The sequence below is a fragment of the Nothobranchius furzeri genome, chromosome 16 (assembly GCF_043380555.1).
Source record: "Nothobranchius furzeri strain GRZ-AD chromosome 16, NfurGRZ-RIMD1, whole genome shotgun sequence".
NCBI classification, from domain to species: domain Eukaryota; kingdom Metazoa; phylum Chordata; class Actinopteri; order Cyprinodontiformes; family Nothobranchiidae; genus Nothobranchius; species Nothobranchius furzeri.
In genome coordinates, this window is record NC_091756.1 from 51,327,877 (window position 1) to 51,353,629 (window position 25,753).

At 42.6% G+C, this 25,753-nt stretch overlaps 2 protein-coding genes across 7 annotated transcripts; one reads left to right on the forward strand and one right to left on the reverse strand.

Annotated features, from left to right (window-relative positions):
* The first annotated feature begins 1,570 nt into the window (after nt 1-1,570).
* Nucleotides 1,571-6,801, forward strand: LOC107387514 (phytanoyl-CoA hydroxylase-interacting protein-like). Of its 2 annotated transcripts, XM_070545800.1 has the most exons (7): nt 1,571-1,703; nt 1,811-1,982; nt 4,189-4,385; nt 4,531-4,705; nt 5,317-5,431; nt 5,693-5,855; nt 6,280-6,801. In XM_070545800.1, the coding sequence occupies exons 2-7, from the start codon at nt 1,910-1,912 to the stop codon at nt 6,652-6,654; spliced, it is 1,098 nt and encodes a 365-aa protein (XP_070401901.1). In that variant the 5' UTR covers nt 1,571-1,703; nt 1,811-1,909; the 3' UTR covers nt 6,655-6,801. The 2 variants fall into 2 exon arrangements, with proteins under 2 accessions (XP_070401901.1, XP_015818016.3); XM_015962530.3 differs by having other exon boundaries at nt 1,702-1,982.
* A 2,861-nt stretch (nt 6,802-9,662) lies between these two features.
* LOC107387515 (SUN domain-containing protein 1) lies at nt 9,663-25,542 on the reverse strand. 5 transcript variants are annotated; one of them, XM_015962533.3, is made up of 20 exons: nt 25,418-25,542; nt 23,661-23,995; nt 23,563-23,589; nt 20,791-20,985; nt 19,017-19,076; nt 18,460-18,597; nt 17,588-17,686; nt 17,011-17,086; nt 16,728-16,777; nt 16,232-16,431; nt 15,596-15,880; nt 15,198-15,290; nt 15,073-15,122; nt 14,793-14,937; nt 14,392-14,685; nt 14,062-14,146; nt 13,502-13,617; nt 11,932-12,099; nt 11,768-11,860; nt 9,663-10,491 (listed from the first exon to the last, which is right to left on the reverse strand). In XM_015962533.3, exons 2-20 carry the CDS (start codon nt 23,923-23,925, stop codon nt 10,369-10,371), a joined length of 2,562 nt encoding a protein of 853 aa, XP_015818019.3. In that variant the 5' UTR covers nt 23,926-23,995; nt 25,418-25,542; the 3' UTR covers nt 9,663-10,368. The 5 variants fall into 5 exon arrangements, with proteins under 5 accessions (XP_015818019.3, XP_015818018.3, XP_015818017.3 ...); XM_015962532.3 differs by lacking the exon at nt 25,418-25,542 and adding an exon at nt 24,885-25,043 and having other exon boundaries at nt 16,232-16,386; XM_015962531.3 differs by lacking the exon at nt 25,418-25,542 and adding an exon at nt 24,885-25,043.
* Nucleotides 25,543-25,753: the final 211 nt, after the last annotated feature.

The following is a 25,753-nucleotide window of genomic DNA, read 5'->3' on the forward strand; positions in this document are numbered from 1 at the left end:
AAATAGCTTCAAAACAACTTACTGATTCGAGACATTAATGTAAAAACCACCCTGTTCTGATAAAATCCAGATTTGAACTGAAACACACGAAGTTCTCGGTTTTATCGGAGTTCAGACGATAGACTAAACCCATAAAATCAAAACACAATGTTGTCACTTCCACAGAACAGTCATTTTTGTCATATTTTTTTTATTTGATAATCGAAGCCAATCCCTGCTGCTTTAAAATATTAGCCGAAGCCCAGCAGAGGAAGTGGGAGGGGCCTACGGGTTCTGTAACTCACAGCTGGTGTCCCTCCAAATCAGTTATTTGTGTCATTAGATTTTTTTTTTAAAGTTCTTCTTCGTGTTCATCTTTTGTTGACCAGGTCTGTTTCTTCAAAGTGCAAAATGTTAGAATTGAAAGTCATTTAGAGTTGTGTGAAGCTTGTGTTTGGTTGGTTGGTTGTGGTCTGTTTAGTGTCTGTATCTGCACATTGTTTTTGTTTCTTTTTGTAAGTCTGAAGTGACTAAAACTCACCTCCTCTTCGGAGCTTTACAGGGAAACCCGTTGGTTTTTTCCAGTGCCAGTATTGTAAACAACACCAGTTTCATCTGCACGTGGTCACTGAGGTAAAACCTTAAAAAAACATCTGGTTTGAAAAGCTGCTGTTTTGTAAAACACTTGATAACTAAACTTTTTAAATGGGTGGATGCAGACGTGATCACCTGCAAACAAGACTAAAGTTTGAAACTTTTGATTGAATATATTGTGTTGCAGCATCATCATTTGTGATTTAAAGCTTTGAGGATGAATCTGTTTGAAAGTAGCAGCATGCTTCTTCGTTGTTTTAAGGTTTGTGTTTTTGACCAGACAACACGTCTGAGCCATGAACATGCTGAAGCAGAGACAGTATTAAAGTGTGAGAAGCACTTAGAACTTATTTTTGTACCAGGAAAGATAGGATATCCAGTTTGTACAGAGGTATTTTGCATGTCTTTGCTGCCATAATTAACTGGAAACAACAATGTGATGCTGAATCAGAACCAATCTGAGGTGAGAGGAGGAAATGTGGACATTCAGGAGGGTTTTCATGTGATAAAAGAAAACTGATGTGATTTGTCCTCTTTTATTATTTCTAATCCTAATTAATGGAAATAAAAATACTAAGATCTGAAAAAAAATAGCAGCTCTCCTGTATTTTTTTGTGTTGGAATTTAGACGGACATATCATCAGATGTAGGACTTCCACATCAACAGGGTGGCTTCAAACAGCCCGATGCCACGTTATGAGGCACAGAGGATGGGGAAGTGTGAGAGAAAATAAAACGTGGTGAAGAAGTGAACTGTTAAATCTTCTCATGATTAAAAAAAAACTCTTGGTAGATGCTGTGTGGAAGCAACTTTCTCTGAGCTGCAGTTTATCCTCTTACGTAAGCAGCCTGTAATCCTCCATCAACTGATGTGCGCTAATCCACAGAAGAACGTCGATCTGAGGCAGCAAGCGATCTGTCAGTCGAACATCTGCAGCAGCTGCTCCTCCTGTTTCACAGCAGGAGGGAGAAGTGACTTAGATTTCAAACAGGAAGCGTTTCTACCTGACAGCTACCACTCAAGTCAAAGCTTAAATTGTAGTTAACTTAATTACAAGTTAATCTGAGAAGTGGATTGCGATATCACAGAAATCCTACATTTGTTTTACCGAAGAAAAAAACTCTTAAAGGTCAGTTTTGTATGTGAATCAAACTTACGGGGAAGTAGAAATACGATGAAATCTGACTTTCTCCCTCTATCTCTCTCTCTGTGTTTGATTGTCCTGTGATGTCACAGCAGAGAGAGAGAGAGAGGGAGAGAGTACGAGTAAGCTGCAGACTAGAGCAGCTATTTTTTTCTTCTGGTTTTGCCATCATCTCCGTGACGTTTGGGACTATGATGGAGCCTCAGAAAAGCCGAGACAGTCCAGATGTGGCGTTGGAGAGTCTGCAGCTGGACAACCACAAAGGTCAGAGTGTTTATCTTTTCATATTATGAGCAGAACCTGTCAGGTCCACCAATACTCTTCAGAATGTTTCCTCAGGACTTTTTAAACTTAACAACCAGTTTTCAAACTTCTGTTCTAGAGTTTTGTTGTACATCACCATGTCCTCACTTTTCTACAGCATCAACCACAGTGTTGTTGAGCTACAGCTGCAGAATCTAAACATTGTTTATGTCTGCTTGTTGAAAACCCTGCTGAAGATGCAGCTGCTGCCGTAAGTCAGGTCAAACATCTGGGCTGTTGCTGCACCTGTAAGCCTGCAGATGTTGCTGCAAATAGTCAGAACCAAAGTCCAAATGAAAACAAATTCCTGAAGCAGCAATGTCAGGAGACTGGAGGGAAGACGGGCTCAGCTGCTCCGACGGAAAAACTAAATTTTTTACATTTAGGAATACATCCGACATGTATCCTGAACAATAAGGGAAAACATCAGTGCAGATGTTTGACGCATTTTTAACTGTCCTCCTGCAGTTTTTTGCATGCATGAAGAGAAGATTGAAGTTTCATTTAAAATCTGTCCATGCACTTTTGTTGCTGTGAGTAGATTTACTGCAGCTGATTTGTGTCATGCTGCTGGGATTTACATCCATCTTATCAAAGGAGCAGGTGGAAATGGAGACGATGGAGATGGAGTTTTGTTTTTCAACAGATTTTGAAAGTCACAATTTAACTAGAAAACATTTGAGAAACTGTTCTGGAAGAATTTCTGTTACAGGAAAGAGTGTTGGTCCAGCTTCAGCAGACCGATAGGGCCAAAATACTTGAAAGCATGACTGGAGAGATTTCATCTGGGGAACCTGGATCGGTCTGAGAAGGATCTAACTCATCCAGTTCGTATTGATTAGCTGATTTTAGGAGAAAGGATACTGGATCAGCTCTGGTTTTAGAAATTACTTCAGTAACCTTTCAGATGTTGTCTGACAGATTAGGAACCTTCTCAGGTTTCAACGAGGCAACAGTTTGTTTCGGTGTCTTTATAGTTTGGCAGCCGCAGCTCCAGCCTGAGCTCTGTGTCTGTGAATAATCACCTTCTCAGGATGAGTGAATAGATGCTTCGCCACCTCTATTTACTGGTGGGATGGAGGGATGAAGAGGAGGATGGTGACAGAAAAACAGCTTCAAAATTAGATCACTGACCTGACTGTTAAACTAATCATAATTCATCTGCAGAAGTATTTAAGTTACCGTTTTGTTCTATTAGTCTTTTCTGGTGTTAATGTGGATTAAAGATATTTTATTAATACTTTATTTTATATTCGCCATTATAAAAACTAGTGGGGGTTTATTTTGTTGTCTTTTTTTAGTCTAAAATAAACCGACTCAAAATATTTTGAAGTTAAACTGTTTGACTTTAAAAGTGTTATTTTAGGTGAAACACCAACAAGTGCTGATTCCACCTTTGACCTCAGTACATTTAGCGAAAGTGGCTCCCAGCCTGTGAAGTTTGGAACTCCCTGTAGTTTTTTGTGAGGATGAGTTCAGAGAGGTTCTCGCCTCCTCAACAGGCTCCTTGTTCGGTCTTCAAGCTCTCAGTCTCTGCTGACTGAAGCCTTTTGTCCTCAGACACAAGAGGAGAGGGGATGAGGAGACGGAGAGGAAGAGGAGTGTGGTTAACAGATACAAAACAGAACTGTTTATCTGGGTGACACAAGCCTCTGCACTTGTGATTCAATTAGCTTGTTTTGTTGCCAGAATCAAATTTCTAACCATTTCCTCTTCATTGTCCCATCTTGAAGTGTACTTGTTTTAAAGGATGAAATGAATCCAGTTAGCTGTTTTCTGCTCCGTCTGATTGTCTCTGCAATGAATTAGAGTTAGATTCAGGATCAGCCGAGTTCGACCTTTAACGGTTAATCTCTCACTGTGACTCTAAAAATAATCCTCTCATATTATAATGTCCCTCCATCACAGTGGAGGAAGGGATGTTGATTTTCAGAATGGTGAGAAGAAACTCACCTAGGTACATAATCAAGAGGTAGACAATTCAATCTCAAACGTATATCTGAAATACTTCTTGTGTATGTTCAACTAATCAAAATTGCTCAGATGAGTTTAAAATGGAAGTTGTCCAGGAAAAAAAAAATTAGATACAACAAGGATCCTGCCGGACGGTGGGGAGAAATCTGTCGGTGTCATCTGGTTCTGATGGTTGAAACTCTTGGTTTTTCAGGCTCAGAGTCTGCAGGCAGCAGGATTGGGGATGTGGACCATCTGCCTGTTCCTCAGAGGATCCAGATCAATGACATCACATGTGACTCCTTTAAGATCAGCTGGGACATGGAGAGCGGAGGTCGGGATCAGATCACACACTACTTCATTGACCTGAACAAGAAGGAGGACAGAAGCTCCCACAAGGTCAAACACATGGTGGGTGCCATGAAGTGGGTGACTGGAATCTGGACTATGACTGGTGCTGTTAGGATTTATCAGTCACTGCGACGTTTGAGGGCATTTTGCATTTACAGATTATTATGCATTGAACAACCTGCACAATAATCTGATTGTTTTCCAGGATGTACCAACTAAGCTGGTAGCGAAGGCGGTGCCTCTGCCGATGACAGTCAGAGGTCACTGGTTCCTGAGTCCTCGCACACAATACACGGTGTCAGTTCAGACCGCGGTGAAACAGCCAGATGGAGAGTACGTTGTTTCTTCTTGGAGCGAGATCACAGAGTTCTGCACAGCAGGTCAGAAGCTAAACTGAATGCCTGGAAAGTTTCTAAAGTTAAGTTCAGCTTTTGAAATACTAACGATTACTATGGGAATTGGATGGTTCTACAAACTTCAGGAGGTTATTTTCTGAACAGCATTTTTCCAGTGCCTTGAACACGAGTTAAAAAATGAAAAACTAAATGGATCGAACATCTCCTGCTTTCGCTGGAGCGTTTCGCAGCCGAGTGTGAAGCAACTGGGATCAAAATCAGCTCCTATAAATCCGAGACCATGGTCTTGAGCTAGAAAAGAGAGCCTTACTCGGGTCAGAGATGAACTACTGCCCCAAGTGGAGGAATTTATGTATGAAAGATTGAGCGCAACATCCAAAGGTGGATTGGTGCTGCGTCTACAGTGATGCGGGCGCTGTACCGGTCTGTCATGGTGAAGAGAGAGCTGAGCCAGAAGGCAAAGCTCTCAATTTAGATGGAGAGGGAAGTCTTGACCTCTTAGCCTCCTGCCCCTGCGACACGACTCCAGATAAACGGACAAAAATTGATGAATGGATGGATGGATAGATGGATGTTCAGAAAGAACAAAAGAAAAATTACTGAGTATTTGTGAATAAACCAACCTGTGTCTCTAGATTACTCCACCGTCCAGCTGATGCAGCTCTTGCAGAAGGCGGAAGCGATTGCCGGCAGGATGTTACCTTTCACTGTCTTCTACAGAAACCAGCAGGAGTACTTCCAACCTAACAGGTGGGTCCTGCTCAAGTGCAGCTACATGGGAGCGTTTAACACTATACAGCACTGTAACCGTGTGTGTGTGTGTGTGTGTGTGTGTGTGTGTGTGTGTGTGTGTGTGTGTGTGTGTGTGTGTGTGTGTGTGTGTGTGTGTGTGTGTGTGTGTGTGTGTGTGTGTGTGTGTGTGTGTGTGTGTGTGTGTGTGTGTGTGTGTGTGTGTGTGTGTGTGTGTGTGTGTGTGTGTGTGTGTTCGAACGGCCGCTCATATCCATCCAGAGATGCTCAGCGCTGCCAGATGCTGCCATCAGTGAAAGACAACAGTGGCAGCCATGGGTCACCTATCAGCAACAAACTGGAGGGGATCTTCTTCAGCTGCAACACTGAGTTCAACACAGGAAAACCTCCACAGGATTCCCCATATGGACCGTACCGCTTCCAGGTACCCGAACACATCAGTCAGACCACCTAATACGTCTAAGATCCAGAAAGCACATCCGTCTTTTCTCATCTGTTGACCATAAAAGTTTGAGAAGTCTAGTTTATTTTTTTGACTCTTTAGAAAATGAATGTATTTACTTTTTGAGCTTTACATTCAGAGGACAGTGTTCAAGTTGTTTTTGGCTCTTTTACAAAGGGGCTGGTAAGAACCTTGTGAAACCCTTGGTGTTATTCATGGGATGTAAACATCATCACAACCACCTCATCTTAGCACTGACGGTAGTTCGTTTAACCCATTACCATGTGAGGAAACCAGACGGTGGACTCAGACTAATGCCATATCACATATCTCTCCTGTTAACAAAACAAGAGCATCAAAGCAACGTTCTAATTCAAAAAGCAGGATGTCAATTTGTCTTTTACAGGTCCAAGCAGACATCCTCTTCAACCACAACACCAACATGTACTTCGGAGATTTTTACTGCATGTACACATCGTACCATTACGTCATCCTGGTGCTGGCCCCCAACGGCTCCAAAGGAGACACCTTTTGTAAAGGAAGACTTCCAGTTTTGGACAGATCCAACAACGGCTTCCTGACTTTCACTAAGGAAGACAGCGGAGCTCTGTCCTTCCGTCACGCTCAGGATGTCATACTGGAGGTGATCTACACAGAGCCTGTGGATCTTTCTCTTGGCACGATATCACAGATCAATGGGCATCAGCTGATGAGTCTGTCTACCCTCAATGCCAAGAAAGACCCAAGCTGCAAGATCTGCAACATCAGCGTGGGACGTTAAGTGCGTCTACGATGGGATAACCAGCTAACCTGAGTCTCAACAAACAGTTGAGTTTCTAACTAACTTCACCAGTAGATCTTTGTGGACTGACTGGCTGGTTGAACGCTGGTATAGCCGGACTAAGTCCTTCCAGAAACAAGCAAATGAATCGTTTGTGCAACTAAACGCAGCCAACAGTTACAGTGAAAGCAGCTTCTAGGTTAAGATGGGAAACAGGAGGTCAGCAGTCTACGGTTCTGTAGACAAATTAAAGGGTCTCAGCCCAGATGAGCCTAGCATCACCACAACCCTCAGTAGTGACGGTCTTGTGAAATGTTTGTAAATAGGAGAAATTCACACTGTCCACACCCCCATCTTCACCGGACTTTAGCAAGGCAGTAGAACCTGATTGGAGTCTGGACAGTTTCTGTCCTGTTGATCTTTCTGGGTTACAGAATTAGAGACCTCATCTTAATGATCATGTCTGCTGGATACCATCCCAACCAGACTGTCTGAGGAACGTTTTATTTAATTAACACCTCCGTAATGATTCTATCTTTAGAAAATGGGAATAAACCTGGTCTTAACATTCGACTTATAACCTTGCTGTAATTAAACTTTTACTTAATAAACTTGATTTTGATCAACTTTGGCCAGTTATAGACCTATCTCCAACCCCTATTTCTAAAAGTAGTCTCAAATCAGTTGAATTATTCCCTAAATAATCACTTTGAAGAATTTCAGTCAGGATTTAGAGCTCATCGTTTTATCTAATGTTACATATTGGCCAGACTGAAGGAATAAACCCATAAGAATGACTCAGTTACACTAAATTAATTTAATTGAGCCGATATGAAATAGTGAATCAAATACTGTATACGTTTAATTTCTACTAGTATCACAATAGCTGTTTTTTTTATTTGTAATGACTAGTAAGAACACACTATGAACTAGGATATATTTTATATTGCAATGTAAAAAGGGACAACTGGTGTGCAATTGTTGATTAATTGTTACATTGGCTTGCCACAAGCAGAACCGCTAAACAGTGAAAACAAATCATGTAAGTCATCAATGGAGAGTATGCTTAGCAGGGACCATGTATTAAAATTGGCTTCCTTATTGGCTGTGACTAGAAATCCTGTCCATAAAAGTGTGAACAGAATCGGTGACAAAGGGCAGCCTTGGCGGAGTCCAACTCTCACTGGGAACGAGTCTGACTTACAGCCGGCAATGACCAAGCTCTGGCACCGGTCACATAGAGACCTAACAGCTCATATCAGAGGGCCTGGTGCCCCGTACTACCAAAGTGCCCCCCAAAGGTTCCCTCGGTTGAACGCTTTCTCCAAATCTACATAACACATGTAGACTGGTTGGGTGAACTCCCACGCACCCTCCAGGAGCCCCCTAAGGGTACAGAGCTGGTCCAGTGTTCCACGGCCAGGAAAAAAAGGCCACATTGCTCCTCCTGAATCGGAGGTTCGACAATCCGCCAGACCCTCCTATCCAGAACCCTGGAATACTTTACTAGGGAGGCTCAGGAGTGTGATCCCCCTCTAGTTGGAACACGCTCTGCTGTCCTCCTTTTTAAATAGGGGGACCACCACCCCAGCCTGCCAATCCAGTGGAACAGCCACCGATGTCCACGCGACATTGCAGAGCTGCATCAACCAACAGAACCCTAACATCCAGAGTCTAAGGAACTCTGGGCGGATCTCGTCCAGCATTGGAGCCTTGCCACCCAGTGTCATGTGAGCGCTGAGCTGAGGGCTGAAGTCAGGCTCCAAATGCAGGTGAGTCACACAAGCAGGCTGGTTAGGACATTTTAAGGTTTTTAACAATGAACCGAAGAGACACACAGGACTGACAGGGTTTTAGATGACGAACTGGGAACTCAAGTGATTGGGTTAATGAGAGGCAAGTTGGAGTAATTAACACGAACAGAAACTGGGGAAATGAGAAAGAATGTGACAGTACCCCCCCCCCCCCTTCTTAAAGAACGGTACCAGACACCCAATGCAGGCCAAGGCAGACTCTGGGGGGGGGGGGGGGGGGGCTTGTGTCTGGGGCACAGGAGACATTTGTTTAAACAAAACATGAAGTGCCACCCTCTAGAATATTTCTAGTGAATTTCTTATATACAATCAATTTTTCTTCCTTTGATTTGAACTCATTCTTATTTTAGCACATTTTATACTTTGATGATGTTAACACATTTATCTTCACATTGTTTTGGCCGGAGCTGTTTCTTTCCCTCTGATTTCATCCCCTCATGTGCAAAGAAGAGCAACTCTGCAGCACCGCTCTCCTCCTTGCTCCGCCCTGAAGCACCCAGCTGAGAGGGATTAGAATCGGTGGCTTCTGGAGCACATCCTGGTGGAGAAACCGTTCAGAGCTGCCTTTCCTTTAGCATTTGTCTCCCATTCAGACTTTTGATCATTGTTAACATATTTTAAAGAAATTAAGGATAAGATGACTTGTTCTGTATTTTTGAGAGTTTAAGAGCTCTTTGTTTAAATTTTATTGCGGGACAAAAGCCTGTTTGAGTTCATCTAGTTGTTTTGACCTTTGGGGAAAGAAAAAGAAAACACCTTTGTTAACTTTTGTCTGTGGAGTGACATGTCCTCCCCGTTACCCCAGGTCCACCCAGACACCCGGGTTGTAACATGCATAAATATGCTAAAATGCCAGTGTTTTATTTTCAAAGAATTTAGAGGAAACTACAACTTTACAAGTGTTGTTGCCTTCCTCCTACAAACTTCCATAGCAGTTTTTCTTGGAAAACTAATCTTCCAAAAATGACATTTTTATATATTGATAAGCTTATTGATATTGACCATTTTAAAGTATTGAGAAACGCTCTGGAGAAATTTGTTCTTTCAGGGAAAAAAACGAACAATTTCCAGGGTCAAAGTTCATATTTTAAAGTATTTGTTTAAAACAAAGTGAAGTGAACACAGACCATAGCTTAACACAGAAAAAGCTTGGGTCTCAGGAGGATATAATGATTTCAATAAGAACTCCCAATGTTTAAAAATGTGCAACTTTATTATTTTACATTCAGCTTTAAATCACAGAAAACACAAAAACCTTTATTTACACGACATAAAAAATTTCTGATCTAAAAACATGAGAACCAACCGCAAGTTTCACCTTCGAAGTGCAGAGCCGTTTTTCATGCTGCAGCAGGAACCATCCAACTGAATGTCCGTCACATTTCTATACTTCAGACAATCCCCATTGTGGAGATGTTAACTTCCTGTTTAAGTTTTCTTAAATAAAAAGGTACCTCCAAACAGAAGCTGCAGTTTGATCATCTGAACCTCTTCCTGCTGATCCAACCAACCCATCAGAACCTTCCAATATTCTGTGACAGAGTGCCACAAAGTGGTCGTTTAGCTCTGGTGGGCTCAAATCTCAGACATTGGACCTTTGCTCTGAGCTTCATTTCCCGGAGCGTAGATCCGAATCATGTTTATGACTCTGCTGCAACTGGTTCGAGCCTCCCAGGTGAACATCATGTCAGTGATCCGATATGGATCCAACATGAAAACCAGCAGCATCAACCTGAAAAACCTCCATATAAAACTATGTACAGATGAATATCATCACAGAGTCCATTACCACAGGAAACAGAGTGTCTGCTAATGGCGGCTGTGCAGAACATTAAATCAGAGTCAGCAGCTTTTCGGGCACATCAGCAGCAGGAAACAACTCGTCTCCACTGATCTCCTGTCATGTCCAGACATCTCTGGGTGTCCCGTGCACTCTGAACCGATACATGCAGGTGTACTCCCGGTGGCCCCAGTTGGACAGAACCTGCACCTCGATGATCTGGAAGGACTCATCGTTCTCCTCCTATAGGAGGATAGTATAACATAGATTACCTATAAGTTATAAACACTCTAATGTTGACCTGACCATAAACAGACTATGTTGGAACGCAACGTGAGCTGAAATTTAGGGATGATCCGATCATGTGATCGGAAATTGGGCTAGATCACGTGTTCTGTGTTCTTTACAGGATCGAAATAGGGAGAAATAAATCAGATTTAACCTCTTAAAACAACAAACATGACATTTTAAATTAATCCCGAGATAGAGATTTTCAAATTGAATAAAAATGGCTTAGTTTTAATTTCAATAAGTCCCTCTACATCAATAATATTAGTTTCTTGTACGAAAACACAATAATGTCATACAATTTACGGCAAGCAAGGACTCAGACACCAATTTCCACTGATAGCAAACCTGCTAACACAGAGCTAACGTGTCTCCTCAGGAGAGCTTGGTGGCATTTTAAACCGGACAGCAAAGGCAGAGCCACAGACACTTATAATTTGTGCATGATGAGCAATCAACATGCTGGAAAGGAAACGGCTCCATGATTCGCCGCCTTCAAAACAATCTACTTTCACTGTCGGCTTTTCCCTTCGGGCATTACAAAGCAAATCACCGGTCTCCATTAATCCCCAGTTTAACTCCAACGGTCACAGTTCACAGTGACGTCAGACAAAAATGCAAAGCCGGCCGACAGAGAAAAGTACGCCAATGAACAGAGAAATTTTCAACAGACTGCAAAACATCAGGGTTTCTAGTTCTGCAGCACGGTGCTGTGCGCTGGAGCTACAGAGGTTATGCAGAGAAAAGGTACCCTGCCTGCCGAAGGCTCCGCCAGCCTGCTCCGTCACGTGAACACTCAATGCTCACAGCTGCATATTGAGGGAGTAAACAACTTGAAATAAGAGCAACGCTGCTACTTTTAAGTATATTCACAATATAAACAAGTTTTTAATCAGCGTACTTCCTAAATAAATCAAAGTGAAACTTAAAGGATGCATTTTCTTATTTTAATGCTTTCCTGAGACCCCCCTCTGTTTTTTATTTTATTTTAATGCTTTGCTAATTTTTTTTCTTAACATTTTAATGCTTTTCTGAAAAGTATCGGATCGGGACTCTGTATCGGCAGGTACTCAAAATCCAATCGGGAGCAAAAAAAAACCCCAAAACATGATGGGAACATCCCTACTGAATTTCTCTCGTTTTCGAACATTTATCCCTCAACAACTGAATGCCTGTAAGCAACTCTGGTGTCAGTTTCTGTTAAAGCAGCTGAAGACAAGCAAGGACTCACAGAGATGATGAAAGTCTGCAGATCCTCTCCATTCTCCTCGTAGGTATAAGTTCCCAGCAGCTTCCCTCCCTCCTGATTCTCATCTCTCAGACCCTAAAAACACAATTTCAGTCCAACACAAAAGGAGCCACATTTCAGATGCACTGAAGTGGCAGTGCCCTTACGTAGACGCTGAAGTCTCGGGGGGCACTTTGCAGCATCCCGCTAGGCGCCAGGGCTTTGGGAATGTGCTGCATGGTGAAAGCAGTGGGGAGGATGCTCATGGAGAGCCGGATCACCAGAAAGCCCGTAGAGCCTTTGAAGGCCCAGCAGTTCCCCGGGTGGACGTCAGGCTGTATGGAGACAGAGTTTAAATCGGACCGATCATTAATGTTCAAAATGTCTAAAACTCTTCAGACTTACATCCTTCAGGATCAGTGCTTAAGGCACTGCTTTTATTTATATGCATAGCCATGTGTGTACAAATAAATACTAGGATAGAGGGCAAAACGTCCAAAACCGGTCAGCGAAAGGTTACTTATCTTAAAAGAATCAATTTCCCCTTTCCCTTTTTAGAAAAGATCACCGAGGCATTAGACCGGCGGCGTTCGCAGGCTCAGGAAAGGATTTTATCCATCTAACCAAAAGGAATCTAAACTGTTAGTTTGTTTTATCCTCACCACTATTATTACTTAAATTTGATATCTTAAGGACTTATTTTAATTTTATATTCCTTCATTTGTTAATTCTTAACATTTTATTACATGATTTGACATTTTAATAATCTGCTTATGTTTTAACTTTATTTTAATCTTGTAACTCTTAACATTGTAATTGCTTGAATGTACTTTAAAATGTCTGAGTAACGAGTAATAAAATGTAAACATTGGTATTTCTTGATTTCATAATATCATTTTAATATTTCATATTAATTTGTTATGCATTTTAACTTTGATAGTTACACACATATGGTTTTGCTCAAATGTAATGTTGGCTCTTGTTTTACATCAACCCCCCCCCCAAAATGATAAAACAAAAATAAAAAACAAACAAACATGGATTTGCTTTCCTTTTTAATCATTTACACCATGGCCTTTTTTGCCATGTTAAAACTTCTGACTCATTAAAAGGGTCACTTTTATCAGGAACCAAAAACAAACATCGCCTTCTGCAAGTTATTTGACTCGACTAAACTACCTAAACAGTTACATAACAGAGCCTCCTTCTAGAAGGGAATCTCCAGTAAAGGACAGCTTCATCAGAGCCCGGCGGACATCAACAAGGCTCGTGCAGCGTCTCTGGATCTGGACTGCATGCCAGATCTGGTGGGACCCAGACTTTACATATCAAGACTTAAATTCTGTAATAAATACAAGAACCCCATCTAAAACATGCCAAAGGATTTACTTTATGTAATTTGTAAAATAAATCAAAATTATTTCACTATTTAAATTATTCATGTCCGTGTTGCTATTCAGCATGAATTTATACCCTGTTCTTATAAGTCCTGGAGTATCTTCTAAATATATCTTGCAGCCATATCTCAATCCAAAAGTGTGCCAACTCAACATCCTGTTTTACCACAGATTCTGGGTCAACAACTTGTGACGGTTTTATCCGCCACTTTTAAAATTTCTCCTGCCAGAGTTTTTTTGTGTGTTAATCCCTCCCTTTTTCCATCAGAGATCAATTAAAATATCTCAAGAGTAAAACCTCTGGTAGGAAGATGAATGTTGTGTTTGACAGGCGAGTTACCTGGATCACAGCTCGAGGAGACTGAGAGAAATACCAGAGGGGAACTCCAAACAGGCTGAGGAGGGCTGCTGTTGTCTGGTAGGTCTCTGAGCAGCGAGTGCTTAAGATGCTGCCCCCTGCAGGACGAGTACAGACACACACCCGTCACGGATCAGATGACCAGCGGTAGACTCCACAAAATAAATAAATAAACCTCCATTAACCCCTGACCCTGAATTCAGGTCAGGATTTTACACGTGAAGGCTCAGCCGACAACCATAATAAGCACTACACACCAAGGGAAGTGTAGGAACAATGTTTCTTTTGTCCCATACCAAATATGGCTCATTTTAAGTTTGTGATGGTTTTCTATTGTGAAGGAAGTTAATTGGTTTAGGCATAATAAGCATCTACTTCAGCCTAAACCCTTTTGGTCGTTATGCATATGTAAATTGGAAATGTTTTGTTTAATGTTCAAAGGAACGAAATGACCAAATAAATTAAACTTGAAAATTTCAACTTCAGACAGGACAAACACCAGATCATAAACACGTTAAAGAACATGATCCGCTGTTGCTGACCTCCAGACTCCAGAGCATAATCAGCCAGGCCGATGCGGTCCTGAGAAAACAGCCGCAGAGCGTCTGACAACATACGCTGGACTTCCTGAAGAAAAACACCAGATATTCAGTTCATAATTCGTCTTTAAACAAAGAAAGTCTCAGTGGACAGGAAATAGTTAACATTTCAGAGTCTGATTTACATCCCAGAAGCTGAATCAGTGTCTCGTTTTTCTTTTTTTTTCCTCTTCTTTTTAAACAGATTAAATGCTCAAGAGGAATTTCTAACTTAAGTCAAAAGGTAAAAGAAGTCTGTTGAATAAAATGTTGGCAGAAACATCCTCCTATCACCTCCTTGGTCACTGCGTTGCCAGCATTCCCATTCTTTAGGATATCGTGCCAGGCTGCATCTTGGGTCTTCTCATCACCCTGCTGCTGCTGAAGCAGCCTGCTGACGTTCTGCAGCACGTTGAGCTCCAGAGAGGTCAGTGCCTCCTGCAGGTCATCGTGGCTGATAAAGCGCCGTGACATCCACTGGAGGAGCGGCTCTGGCAGGTTGCCGTCATCTCTCCCTGGCGTCAGCTCGTTCCCGTAGATCACGTCCTGAATCTCCTCTCTAATCAGAGAAGCGACATGCTCTGAACCCTATGGAAAAGGTCTCTAGTTATTTACTGCTAAAGTTTAATCAGAAAGGCTTTTATTGTGAAGTTTCTCTCAGTGTCAGCCACACCCCTTTACAAAAAGAAACTCACCATCTGCTGCATTGTGTCCAGTTGCTGGCAACCATTCTGACATCTGGACAGAACCTCAACATCCTGTCTGATGTCTCCCAGAGTCGCCTCCATCTGCTTCACCTCTGCCTGCAAGGCATCATGGGAACGGCTGTCCATGCGGACGCTGCAAGATGTTAAAACAGTCCAAGGTGAAAAGTGGCGACTGCACAGAGTTACCAGAAGATTAAAACCGCAAAAAGTGACAAAAGATAAACTAATGTTCTAAAGCTAAACATGATGAAGAGGAGAATGAAGCTACCGGACAGTAGCTGGGAGGCTTGTTGTGGTTTCTTGCATCTGCTGCACCTCCTGCACAAAACGAGAGAAACAGCAAAGTGTCAAGTCAGCTGTTGTCAACAGTCCATAATCCCAAATCAGGCTTACCCATGTCCTGGCTGCCAGGTTCTGCAGCTGCAGCTCTAGTTGGTCCAAACGGGTTGTTTGCATCTTCAGAAGCAACAAATCCTGCCTTCGAATCTACAAACACACAAACCCAGCTCATCTTCATCCTGAAAGATCCAGTCACCTGAAACTGGTTTCTAGCAGAGAGGAGACATCGGTCAAAAGGTTCAGACACCAGACGCCCATATTTCACTAGAATGTTGAGTATGCTCCATTAACCGTCAGACTTTTTTTCTACATCCAGGCAACAAAAAGCCACAAATTCAGGCAAATGAAAATTTCCCGCTGCCTTTCCAGCATTCCTGTTTTTCCCCTCATGAAAAGACACCGAGAAGATGTGACTGCTGGAGCTGTAGGTGTTTTCCGTTACAGCTTCCCACCTGTTCCCGGTGTCGCCTCTCCTCGCTGAGTTGTCTGTGGAGCTGCAGCACCCGCAGATCCATCAGGTCACTGACCCGTGGCTCCGTGCTGCCACTGCCTCTCTGAGGCGAGGGCGACTGCTGCTTGAGGTCAGTATAAAGCCGAAGCACCTCATTGTGTCTCTGCTCCACCCGCTGTCCTGCAGCCTCCACCTGCTCCCACAAAGCCACCAGACTCTGCTCCACTTGAATGAGCCGCTCAGAGTCGGATGACTCCTCCACCTCAGGGATCTCCTGATTCACAACCTGCAGAGGTCACAGATGATCAGATTTTAACCTACTTCCCATGTGACGCATGGGCCCGACTACCACAAAAAACAAATAGACTCATTTGCTTCATTTTACTCAGACGTGTTTCTAATCTCAAACTGAACTTATACAAGTTTGAAAGTCCAGAAACAAACTTGCAGTGTTTTGTTCTCGTGGAAGAAACAGATGTGACGTGATTTGATGATTACATCTTTCAGTTTGCAGCTAAAGAAGAAATCTTAATGAATAAAGAAGCTGGATTTTCTAAGTCTGAGACAATAAAACCTTTCAGAATGCTGAGCTCTGCTCCAGTCCGGCAGGCTAGCAGTCGTTATCTGCAGCGGTTACCTGAGGGGGCGGAGTTTCAGCAGCTGGAGGTTGGCTGAGGAGAGACTCCTCTCTCGACTCCTCCGCAGGTCCCTCTGCCATTGGGCTCTGTGCAGATAAGAGGCTGTGGATGGCAGACAGACCAGGGACCATTGTCCATGTTGAGATGTTGACACCTGGAGGGACGGAGCAGAAACCAGCTGATCCGAACCAACAAAGACCTGCAGTAGGAAGAACACCTGAAGTGGTTTCTGAAAACATTCTGAACAATCAGCAGACTTTAGGTTGTTTTAGGACAAGTTTGTAGGAAAAATGTCAGAAAGGAAAAAGCACAAATAAAGTAAGAGATGTGGCAGGCTTTAATGCGTTCTTCACAGGTAAATTATCATCATCATCATGCTTTACTTATTTAGCACTTTCCACCACCCTCAAAGGGGGCCCAAGGCGCGGAACAGGAAAAGTGATGGAAAATAAAACTTGCCATGATTTTAAATACAAGTGTCACCATTAAACTTACTGAAGACGAGCAGAAGAGGAAGGAGAAGGATGAGAAGTCTGAGAAAAATCCTGCAAAAGATTTTTAAAATCCAAATGTTTACATGCAACACGCAAATTTCTGTTCATAAATAGGTAGGGTGACCAGTTTTATAACAAACTGATCTGAGTGCAGCTACTGAATAGAATGTTTTCATGAAAATCTTATTACAAAGGAGCATCTCCATAAAAGGGAATATCATGAAAGGTTCAATATTCTCTTGTCAGATGGTGAAACTGAGGTTTCATCCTGGGTTTAAAGATACCTGGTCAGGTGAGAGCTGGCGGTCATGCGACGCCATTGTCGGCAGATCCACCTAAAAGCGGCAGTAACCGAGCGACCTGAAAACACAAACAGCTTCAGGATCAGCTGCAGGTGAATCAGAAGCCTAAACCTCTGGAAAGATTAACATCGAGTCAAACTAAAGTAGAATGAGATGCACAAACTCCACCTGTCAGAAGATAGGACATCAGAGAATTTAACAGGATAACACAAAAAAATATTATTTAACTTTAGACACAAAGGTACAAATCAATTACAATTCTCTAATCCAGTGTCAGTCTTTTATACCCAAGGACTAAACATCTGGCATACAACAGTGACTGATGACAGAAGTCAACAACCTGCTGTTTGTGCATCTCACATCTGCTGCAAAGAGCGACAAGCAGGACTGACAAATACAGCCAGAACCCCAGCCTAACGACCGAAACACTTCGAAATACCACAGCAGGAGAGAAAGCCACGGCCCAGACCTGGGGAGGAGTTCAGACCGTTAAAGCAGAGGCACCAACTCCAAGCACACACACGGTGACCCACACACAAGCACAATGAGCGATGTTAACCTGCAGAGAGTCCATTTCTCACTGAAGCCCAGAAAATGATCCTGGCGAGAGGCCAAAGAGCTGCAGCTGCTTTCTGAGAGAAGTGGGAGAGACACGAAGCTGCAGAAGCAAACAGGAGTCAGAACCACTAGAACCGAGTCGGGGAGCTCCGGGTCCGTCTGCCTCAGATGGTTAAAGAGTAACTTCATGTTCCGTTTCTTTAAACTGGTTCTCCAGGAGTGATGCGGACGAGCCGAGGTAAAGTCCAGAACAACAATAACAAATCTTTACCGTCATAAGAAGACCTTTACAGCGTGATACCAACAGTGTTGCTAAAAACAGATCATGTGACACCGGCTGCTGAAAAGTGATCCTAAATAAGAACATCCAGATATTTAATGGCGTTAAAACCACCTGAGAATAGCTCAGAGGTTCATCACCTCATAGCATTAACTTTCTTTTAGATTATCCTGAATTTCATCACAACTGAATAAACAAAATTAGCATGATTTGAGATTAAATTCTAAATATTTCTAGACTAAAACAAAAATTCAGTCAGCTCTTCTCCACAGGGAGCCATGCAGCATCAGCTACAGGAAAACTTTTAGGATTAGTTTCAATTCATGAAAAAAGGCCAATTTTCATTCCCGCACCCATCTAACCTTGGCCTGAAATACGAGAGCCTTCAGTTTCTTTTCTGCACCTCAACTCGAACAATCACCTAAAAATCTTTGTTTTGTGAATCAAGTTCAGAGTCGCTGAAGAGGCAGTTTCCATCAGGACAAACGAATCAACTGCAACTTGAAACCAGCTCATCTGAGCTTAAAGTTACTTCTCAACCAGCTGCTCTGACCGACTCCTGTAGCTCATGCTGATGATTTTACTGAGGGAACCTGTGAAAACAGCAGCGTTGCAAAGGAACCCCAACAAACAGGAAGCCACAGGCGACCGTGAGGAGGAGGAGGAGGAGGAGGATGAAGAGGAGGTGGAGGTATCCAGCTTAGAGCGCTGCTTCTCCTTACAGTCGTCACCTGTTGGATTCAACGTGTCGTTTGATCAGCAAACTCAAAAAGAAACCAGCCCTAATGCTTTTACACGAGTCTCAGATATCTGCAGCTCCTCTGGGAGTTTAAACTCCGAAACGGAACCAGTCTTTTACTAATTAAACTGTTGAGTGATGAGATCGGAGCAGATGAGTTACCTGCATCACAGCTTGAGTGGACAAAGAAATTCCAGCGGGGTTAGCTATATATTATACATATCTATGTAATTTTACTGCTTTCACAGTAAAATAAGCTATAGATTTGATTCAAATGACATGAAGAATACACATTTTAACTAAAGATGATTAACAACAGTTAGCTGCTGAAAGTTTCAGCCATCAGATCCTGTAGGGTTTGGGACCACAGAACCGCTCAGCTGCATGCCTTACGGTCTCAGTTTGACTCACAGAGAGATCCGATGGGATGAAGCTCCTTCAGGCTCATGGCTCCACGCTGACTGGGCTGAGCTGAAACAGAACACAGTAGAGTTAAGACACGTTCACAACACATCTGTCCACCCTCTGAGCCCAGACCCGTCTGCAGGGACATCCGCGATTTGCATTCACCAGGGAAACAACCAAAGCTAAAAGGTCTGGGTGCAGCGCATTTGTTTGTTTGAGAAGGAGCCACGACAGGTGACACATCTAAAGTTTCGTCTAGGACTGAACTCGGTCTTCTGCAGGTAAACGGAGGTGTGCTTAAAGACGACGAGGAAGTCCGGCCACCTTCACACTCTTGTTTCCTCTACATCTTTCAGGCTGTGTGCCGACGCCCGAGGTCCGACACACCTGTAAGGTGTGCTGCAGCAGAGACTGGGCAGGCTGCATCTCTCTTGACACACAGCTCAGCCAAAGCTGCAGCAAATCTGGACACATACCGTCAAGTAGCTTCTGATCAGTTTGATTTATGGGAAGAGCTCATTTGCATACTCTGATTTATCCAAAACATGTTGGCTGAGCAACTGCAGGAAATAGACGTATAAATAAAGTTTACCGTAAATGACCTCTTAGGTCCGAAGACTCTGCGTCTCAGGTTTCAAACGAGCAACTGGAATTTTTAAATTGTGCATTCTGTGTATTGACCAGCAGGGGGCGAAGCATGTCACTCCCATAGAAATCCACTCAGGGAAATCAGGAAAATGAGCTTTCCTCCCATCGCACATTTTTAATGAGTTCATTAACTCAAAAAAGTTGATTTACCCCGTTATTTAAAACTGAATCACCAAAACCTTTCCAACATAAAGAAGCAGCATAAACGTGCCATTAAAGGCAAACAATAATCTAAGTTCCTTAATCATTAAAATAGTTTTAATTATCTTTAAAGATTAAACCTGATTTAAATCTGACCAAAGTTTTCAACATTAAGGCAAAACAGGACATGACCCAAAAGAACTAAATAAAAGTCTAGTGAGTTCTCAGTGGTCTAGTGGTAGAGTGTCCGCCCTGAGACTGGGAGATCAGGGCCTCGATTCCTGGTCGGGTCATACTAAAGACTTTGAAAAATTGGGACCCAATGCCTCCCTGCTTGACACTCAGCATTAAGGGGTTGGATTGGGGGGTTAAACCACCAAATAGTTCCCGAGCGCAGGGGATGGGTCAAAAGCGGAGAACAAATTGTGCGCACACACACCTGTGTGTGACAACTAATGGGACTTTTCCACTCGGAGTCTATTCCCAGAGCGGGTAGGCAGGGGCTGTTCTAGACGGGATACATCCCAGTCCGTGTTTTTGAAAAAACATGACAAGTCTTTTCATCTAAACGATCACCACGAGTGAAAACCTGCCACCAGAGCGACTACCAGCAAATAAACACCTTTTTTATTTTTACTGTTTTTACTTTAGGGAATAAAATTCAACTAAATCTCACATTTTAAGTTCAGTATTCACGTTAGGAGTTTCATTCTTTTGTTTTCCCTTACAGGGAAAGGCAAAACTATTTTTTTTAAATCAAAAAGAAATGCATTTGCCTTTTTCACAAATATATCAAAATAAACAAATAAAATGATATTAAATCTTGAAAAAATCCTTCAAGAAATATGGTTTATGGTTTAGCTTCAAGTGATCTTTTAGCAGAAAGCCTTGTGACTGTTACTTGAAATGTAGCTTCAGCATCTCCAGAGCTTCATTCACGTCTTTTAGTGTTTATAACACATTTATATACAGTAAAATCCTGACCCCTGACCTTTTGTTTCACCTGCCCTCCTCCTGTGGCTCCGGTCCCTGCAGTAGATAACAGAGCCTTCTCCGTCAGCCTTCATCTCGCCCTGATGGCTGCTCTCTTCCAGGTAAACCATGCCGACGCGCGGGTCTCGGTGATGGGACGATCGGCTGTCTGAAGAGATCAGGGGGCAGTCTTCCTCGGCCACGAGGGCGTTTCCTACCGCAGAATCAGTCCCATCAGAACAGCCCGTAAAACAATCTGTAACTGAAAACTACCTAATAATTAGACAGGACTCAGTCCTCCAACAGGCCTGTGGCACATCCGGAGATGTCATAAACCTGAAGCTTAAAGTGCGATGTCAGAACGAAGGATATTACCTGGCATAAAACAAACACACAACTAAAACTCGGCCGACAGGCTAACGCTTCTATGATGATGGATCGGACACTACTTGGTAAACTCAGACTTTCAGCTTTGGGGTTAGTTGTTCTGAGCTAGCTGACCACATGGTCCAATCTCCCCCGTCTAAGCTGTTCATCAGTTTCAACTCTTCTTTGATTTTATGAGTCAGAGCTGATCAATCTGGTCACCTAGAAATTAGTGAGGCAACATATCCTGATTGTGCGAGTTTTCCTTTGGTGTATTTTACAAAAAATATCTACAGGTTTAGAAGTTAAATCATTCTGATGATGCTGTAAAGAAGAGTCTACAAGCTGTGTGTGTGTGTGTGTGTGTGTGTTTTCCATTTCCATTTTTCATGTTTCTGATGCGGAGATTGATGAGGCGGTAATAAAAACAGTACTGATCAGTTTTATTTACAAACTGCTTAGGCTACAGCTAAATAAGTACAAATGTCAGCGAAAACACAGCGTGGTTAAATGTAGGGGTTCACCCAGCCCACTTCTGAGCTGCATGTGTTGATAGATGGTGATATTTTTAGTTTGACAACCTGACGTTTATTTAAAATGTTAGTCTAAAAAATGTTTGGTTTATTTTTCAACCTTAAATTGTTAGCGTAATAAGTGAAAGAGTTGCTTTTTTATAGACAGTGAAAGCCCAACTCTGAACTCATAACCTGGTCGTAAGCAGGTAGTTACGTCTCTGTTACCATGGTGATCTATCAACACTGAAAGAGATGGTTTTATTAGATCATTTGGGATTTTATTCACATGATAATAACCTGGTCCATCACTTATAAAGGAACTGTTTGGTACTTCACATGAAGGCTAAACCCAATGGGCAAGTACTGCAGGATGCCTTAATTAACAATGAAAATGTTTGGGACACTCATCTAATCTATAGACCCGTTTACTGTTTGTAAACAATATGTCGTCAGCGAGAATGCGCGTGCAGCTTGGCAACAGAGAATGACGTTGTTTCAGGCTTTATCAAGCTACGCTGCGGGGTTATCACCGGCAAATCTTGAATGTTATATTATTAAACTCACTTTAACGAATGGCAACAGACTCCCGGATCCCTGTGGCATTACGGAATGGGTGGAAGATGTAGGTGCGTGGCCAGATATCCAGTGGCCCGATATATATACACGTTTTTAATGGAGAGGCCCAGTAAGTACACACGTGAGACGCTACGGGCATACAAATCGTTAGATGCATACAACTATGTTGTCTGTGGCCACGTACAGAAAGTAAAATATCACGACATAGACTCTGAGTTTTGCGTCTTGAAGGCAGAAGTCCTTCCTAGCCAAAGACAAGGACACGAGACTGCTATGTACGAGGCTTGGGTCATAGTAAACAAACCAGAGAACTACGTCTTCACAGCCAACTGTACCTGCATGGCAGGGTGAGTATAGCATAGGTTTCTTTTTTTAGCGTGCTCAAGAGTACAGTCGTGTTAATTTTAGAGAAATACAGTTTATACTAAAAGCAAACCAGCAAACGCAACTTACATTAGTTAATAGAACACACGTTAACCAGCTTTCTGGTGTAATCTTAGTACATAATTACCTTACCTGATATAAAATGGGTGCTACAAACTCGAGCATTTCGGATCGTGTTTTCAGTCCAGTTTTCATCAACCCTTTTGATGGCCTGCAGCCACAGACGCCTCCGATTTTGTTGAAATGGATGTGCTCCCTTCGGAATTCTGTAAAGTTTCAGTCCACTGCTTGAAGAGAAGCGATTCTGGCATCCATACACGCAACAACCCGACATTTTTATGTGCTCAGAACTTCAAAACAAAGGGTTTAAAACGCTGTTTTAGTATCGAGTGTGAATGAGGAAGCCTTCACTCTCGTTGCCAGGCTGCGCGCGCAACTTTTGATGACGTAGGTAATAAAAGGGTCTATTAGAGTAAAGAGTATTTCTCTTGCACTATCCTATTGTATACTACTGTACACTATTTTTACTGTATATATCGTATAGCTTATATCGGTTTCACCTGTTCCTTTGTCTCTCCTACTGCTTTGAGCATGTACATGACAACAATTTCCCTCGGGATAAATAAAGTTGTTCTCATCTTATCTTATACGTTTGCAGTGGTCTCTGGTAGAAATTGATGGGGGGGGGGGGGGGGGCAGTGTGACGTAGATCTGTCAGGATTTTCATATCCTAGAGTTTCACGTCTACTTGCTATCAGAAGCTAATGCAGGAGACAGGTGTAGGAGACCATTTTCATGCTCAGCCTGCATGAAAAACTCAGAGTGACCCATTATCAGAAACAATCATTAAAAACTGTTTCAGTGTTGAACATCTTTAACATTACACCCAGAGCGTTCCGTTACAGAACGTGTGGAACATGTCAAGTTCACGTAGAGCAGCAGAAACTCACCCCTAGTATCTGCATCCTGCTCCAAACCTGAAGAGGAGGAGCAGAGTTACCCAACTTATTAACGGGTAAAGAAGAGACGTGAGGAGGAGGAGGAGTACCCCAGAGGTTGTCGATCAGCGTGCTCTCCTGAATAGACGACTCGTCCAGTAGGGAGGAGATCAGGGAGGCGTCGGAGGCCACGCTGTAATCAGCTACTTGATGAGGAGTTTTGAAGAGGAGAGACTCCGAGCAGGAGACCGAGTGCCACTGGGAGTGCTGAGACCTTAATGACCTGCTGCTCCTCTGACTGACTCCTCCCACGCTGAAGGGGGCGCTGCCGCGATCCAGAAGGCTTTCATCGAGCCGCAGGCTACATCGGGACATGACTCCTGTCAGAAGGAAGGAGGTGACCAGCTGCTCCTGCTCTGAGTCGAACGATGAGGAGTAACTGGAGCTAAGGGAGGAGGAGAGAGAACTTTAAAAAGGGAGGAAGCTTTTAGAATAAAGAATAAGGAAAATATAGGTTGATAAAATATAGAAAAGTGCTCTTAAATGTTTTATTTCATTCATAAAAACACTGAACTAAATATTTAATCTTTTTCATTTAATTCTTAAATATCTACTAGGGATGCATTTTGCGATACATTCGGCCAGCGATTTTTTAAAGACTGAAATTATTGTAGGAAAATTCAAAAGGTCCAAACTGATACCACATGTTAAACATGAGGTATCCGAACCATAATAAGAGATTTACATTTCAATGGTGGAAACAAAACCCACTGTACACTCAGAGTTTCTCAACAGCATTCTTACACCACTGCAAGTCCCCCTCTGCATATCATCTGTTCACACTGTTGCCTTCTGGAAGACGCTGCAGGTCTTGCCATCAAAATCAACTCGATCCAAAAACCACAAAAAGATCACATTACGCTCCAAGCAGTTTTTCCCTTTCCTCTTCTTATCACAGTTGTGCTATAACCAGTTTTAATGACACTTTATTAAAATTGTAAGTGCTTTCAAAAGCTCCCCCAAAGAACCTGGTTCCAGCAGTCCTGCCTGACACCCAAAAATCTGATGTTTAAATACAAAAACAGAATTTTGCCAAATCAACATTTATCAAATTCTTCAATAATCCAGCTCACTTTACAGGATCTACAGGACCATCTGTAGCACAGAACCAGAAACAACCACTGGTTCTCCTTTCAGATTCATGAACATCTTAAAGTGAGCGGTTAGTCACACACACTTCCACTGCGATTACAACAAATCCCCGGGACCCGATCACACACAGAGCCTGACCTACATACAGACACCACACTGACACGCAACAGGAGGATACACACAGGTCAGTCCAGCCCCAGCTCTGCAGATTCTCATCTTCATCACTCATTACAGGAGACAGAGCTACTGCAGACACACATCACTAACACACACACACACACAGCACACACAGAGGGTTCCACAAAAAAACACACTCCTAGACGATCAGCAGCAGGTCAGATTCACCTTTGACCTGCTTACACTTCCTGGTGAGCTGATTAGACTCCACCCACTTGCATAGTCAAGGTTGGACTGAGCTAGTAAAAAATAATAAAAATACACAGAAAAACTACTGATCAGGACTACTTTACAGGAAGGTCTAGCAGCTGGGAAGAGAAAAGTCAGATTTGGGATGATGACATTTATACCCACAACTTTGATTGTGAAGTTGAACACACCACTCACCAGGGATCGCCACATAAATACGTCTAATTTTAAACGTACACGTTTCAACCATTTATTTTGTGGTAAATAAACATAAGAAACATTTGTTTTTAGAAAGAAAGGAAAAAACAGCCTTTTCTTTTACAGTTACAAATAAATAAAGCTGGCTTACATTTCTGTTGGAGTCTCTGATGTTCGTAAATATTGATTCCGTACTTGTCTTCCGTCAGTCGTCTTCGGTAAATTTTAATTCAATTTACTCTCCAGGCGTTCATCGGGAGGTGATCAGTGTCAAACCAATCAGCTGTGGGAGAAAGAAGAATGACGTTGAAAGCGACCAATTAAATCCACAGGAGGGTGGGGCCCGCCAAAAACAAACGTGGGTTCTGCTAACATTAGCTTTTTACCTTACCGATGTCGAGTCTAAAAGTAAATTTCATATATAGAGGCAAAACGAAATGAAGCCAAACGAGACCGACACAAATAGGTACAGCCACACCAAAGAGCC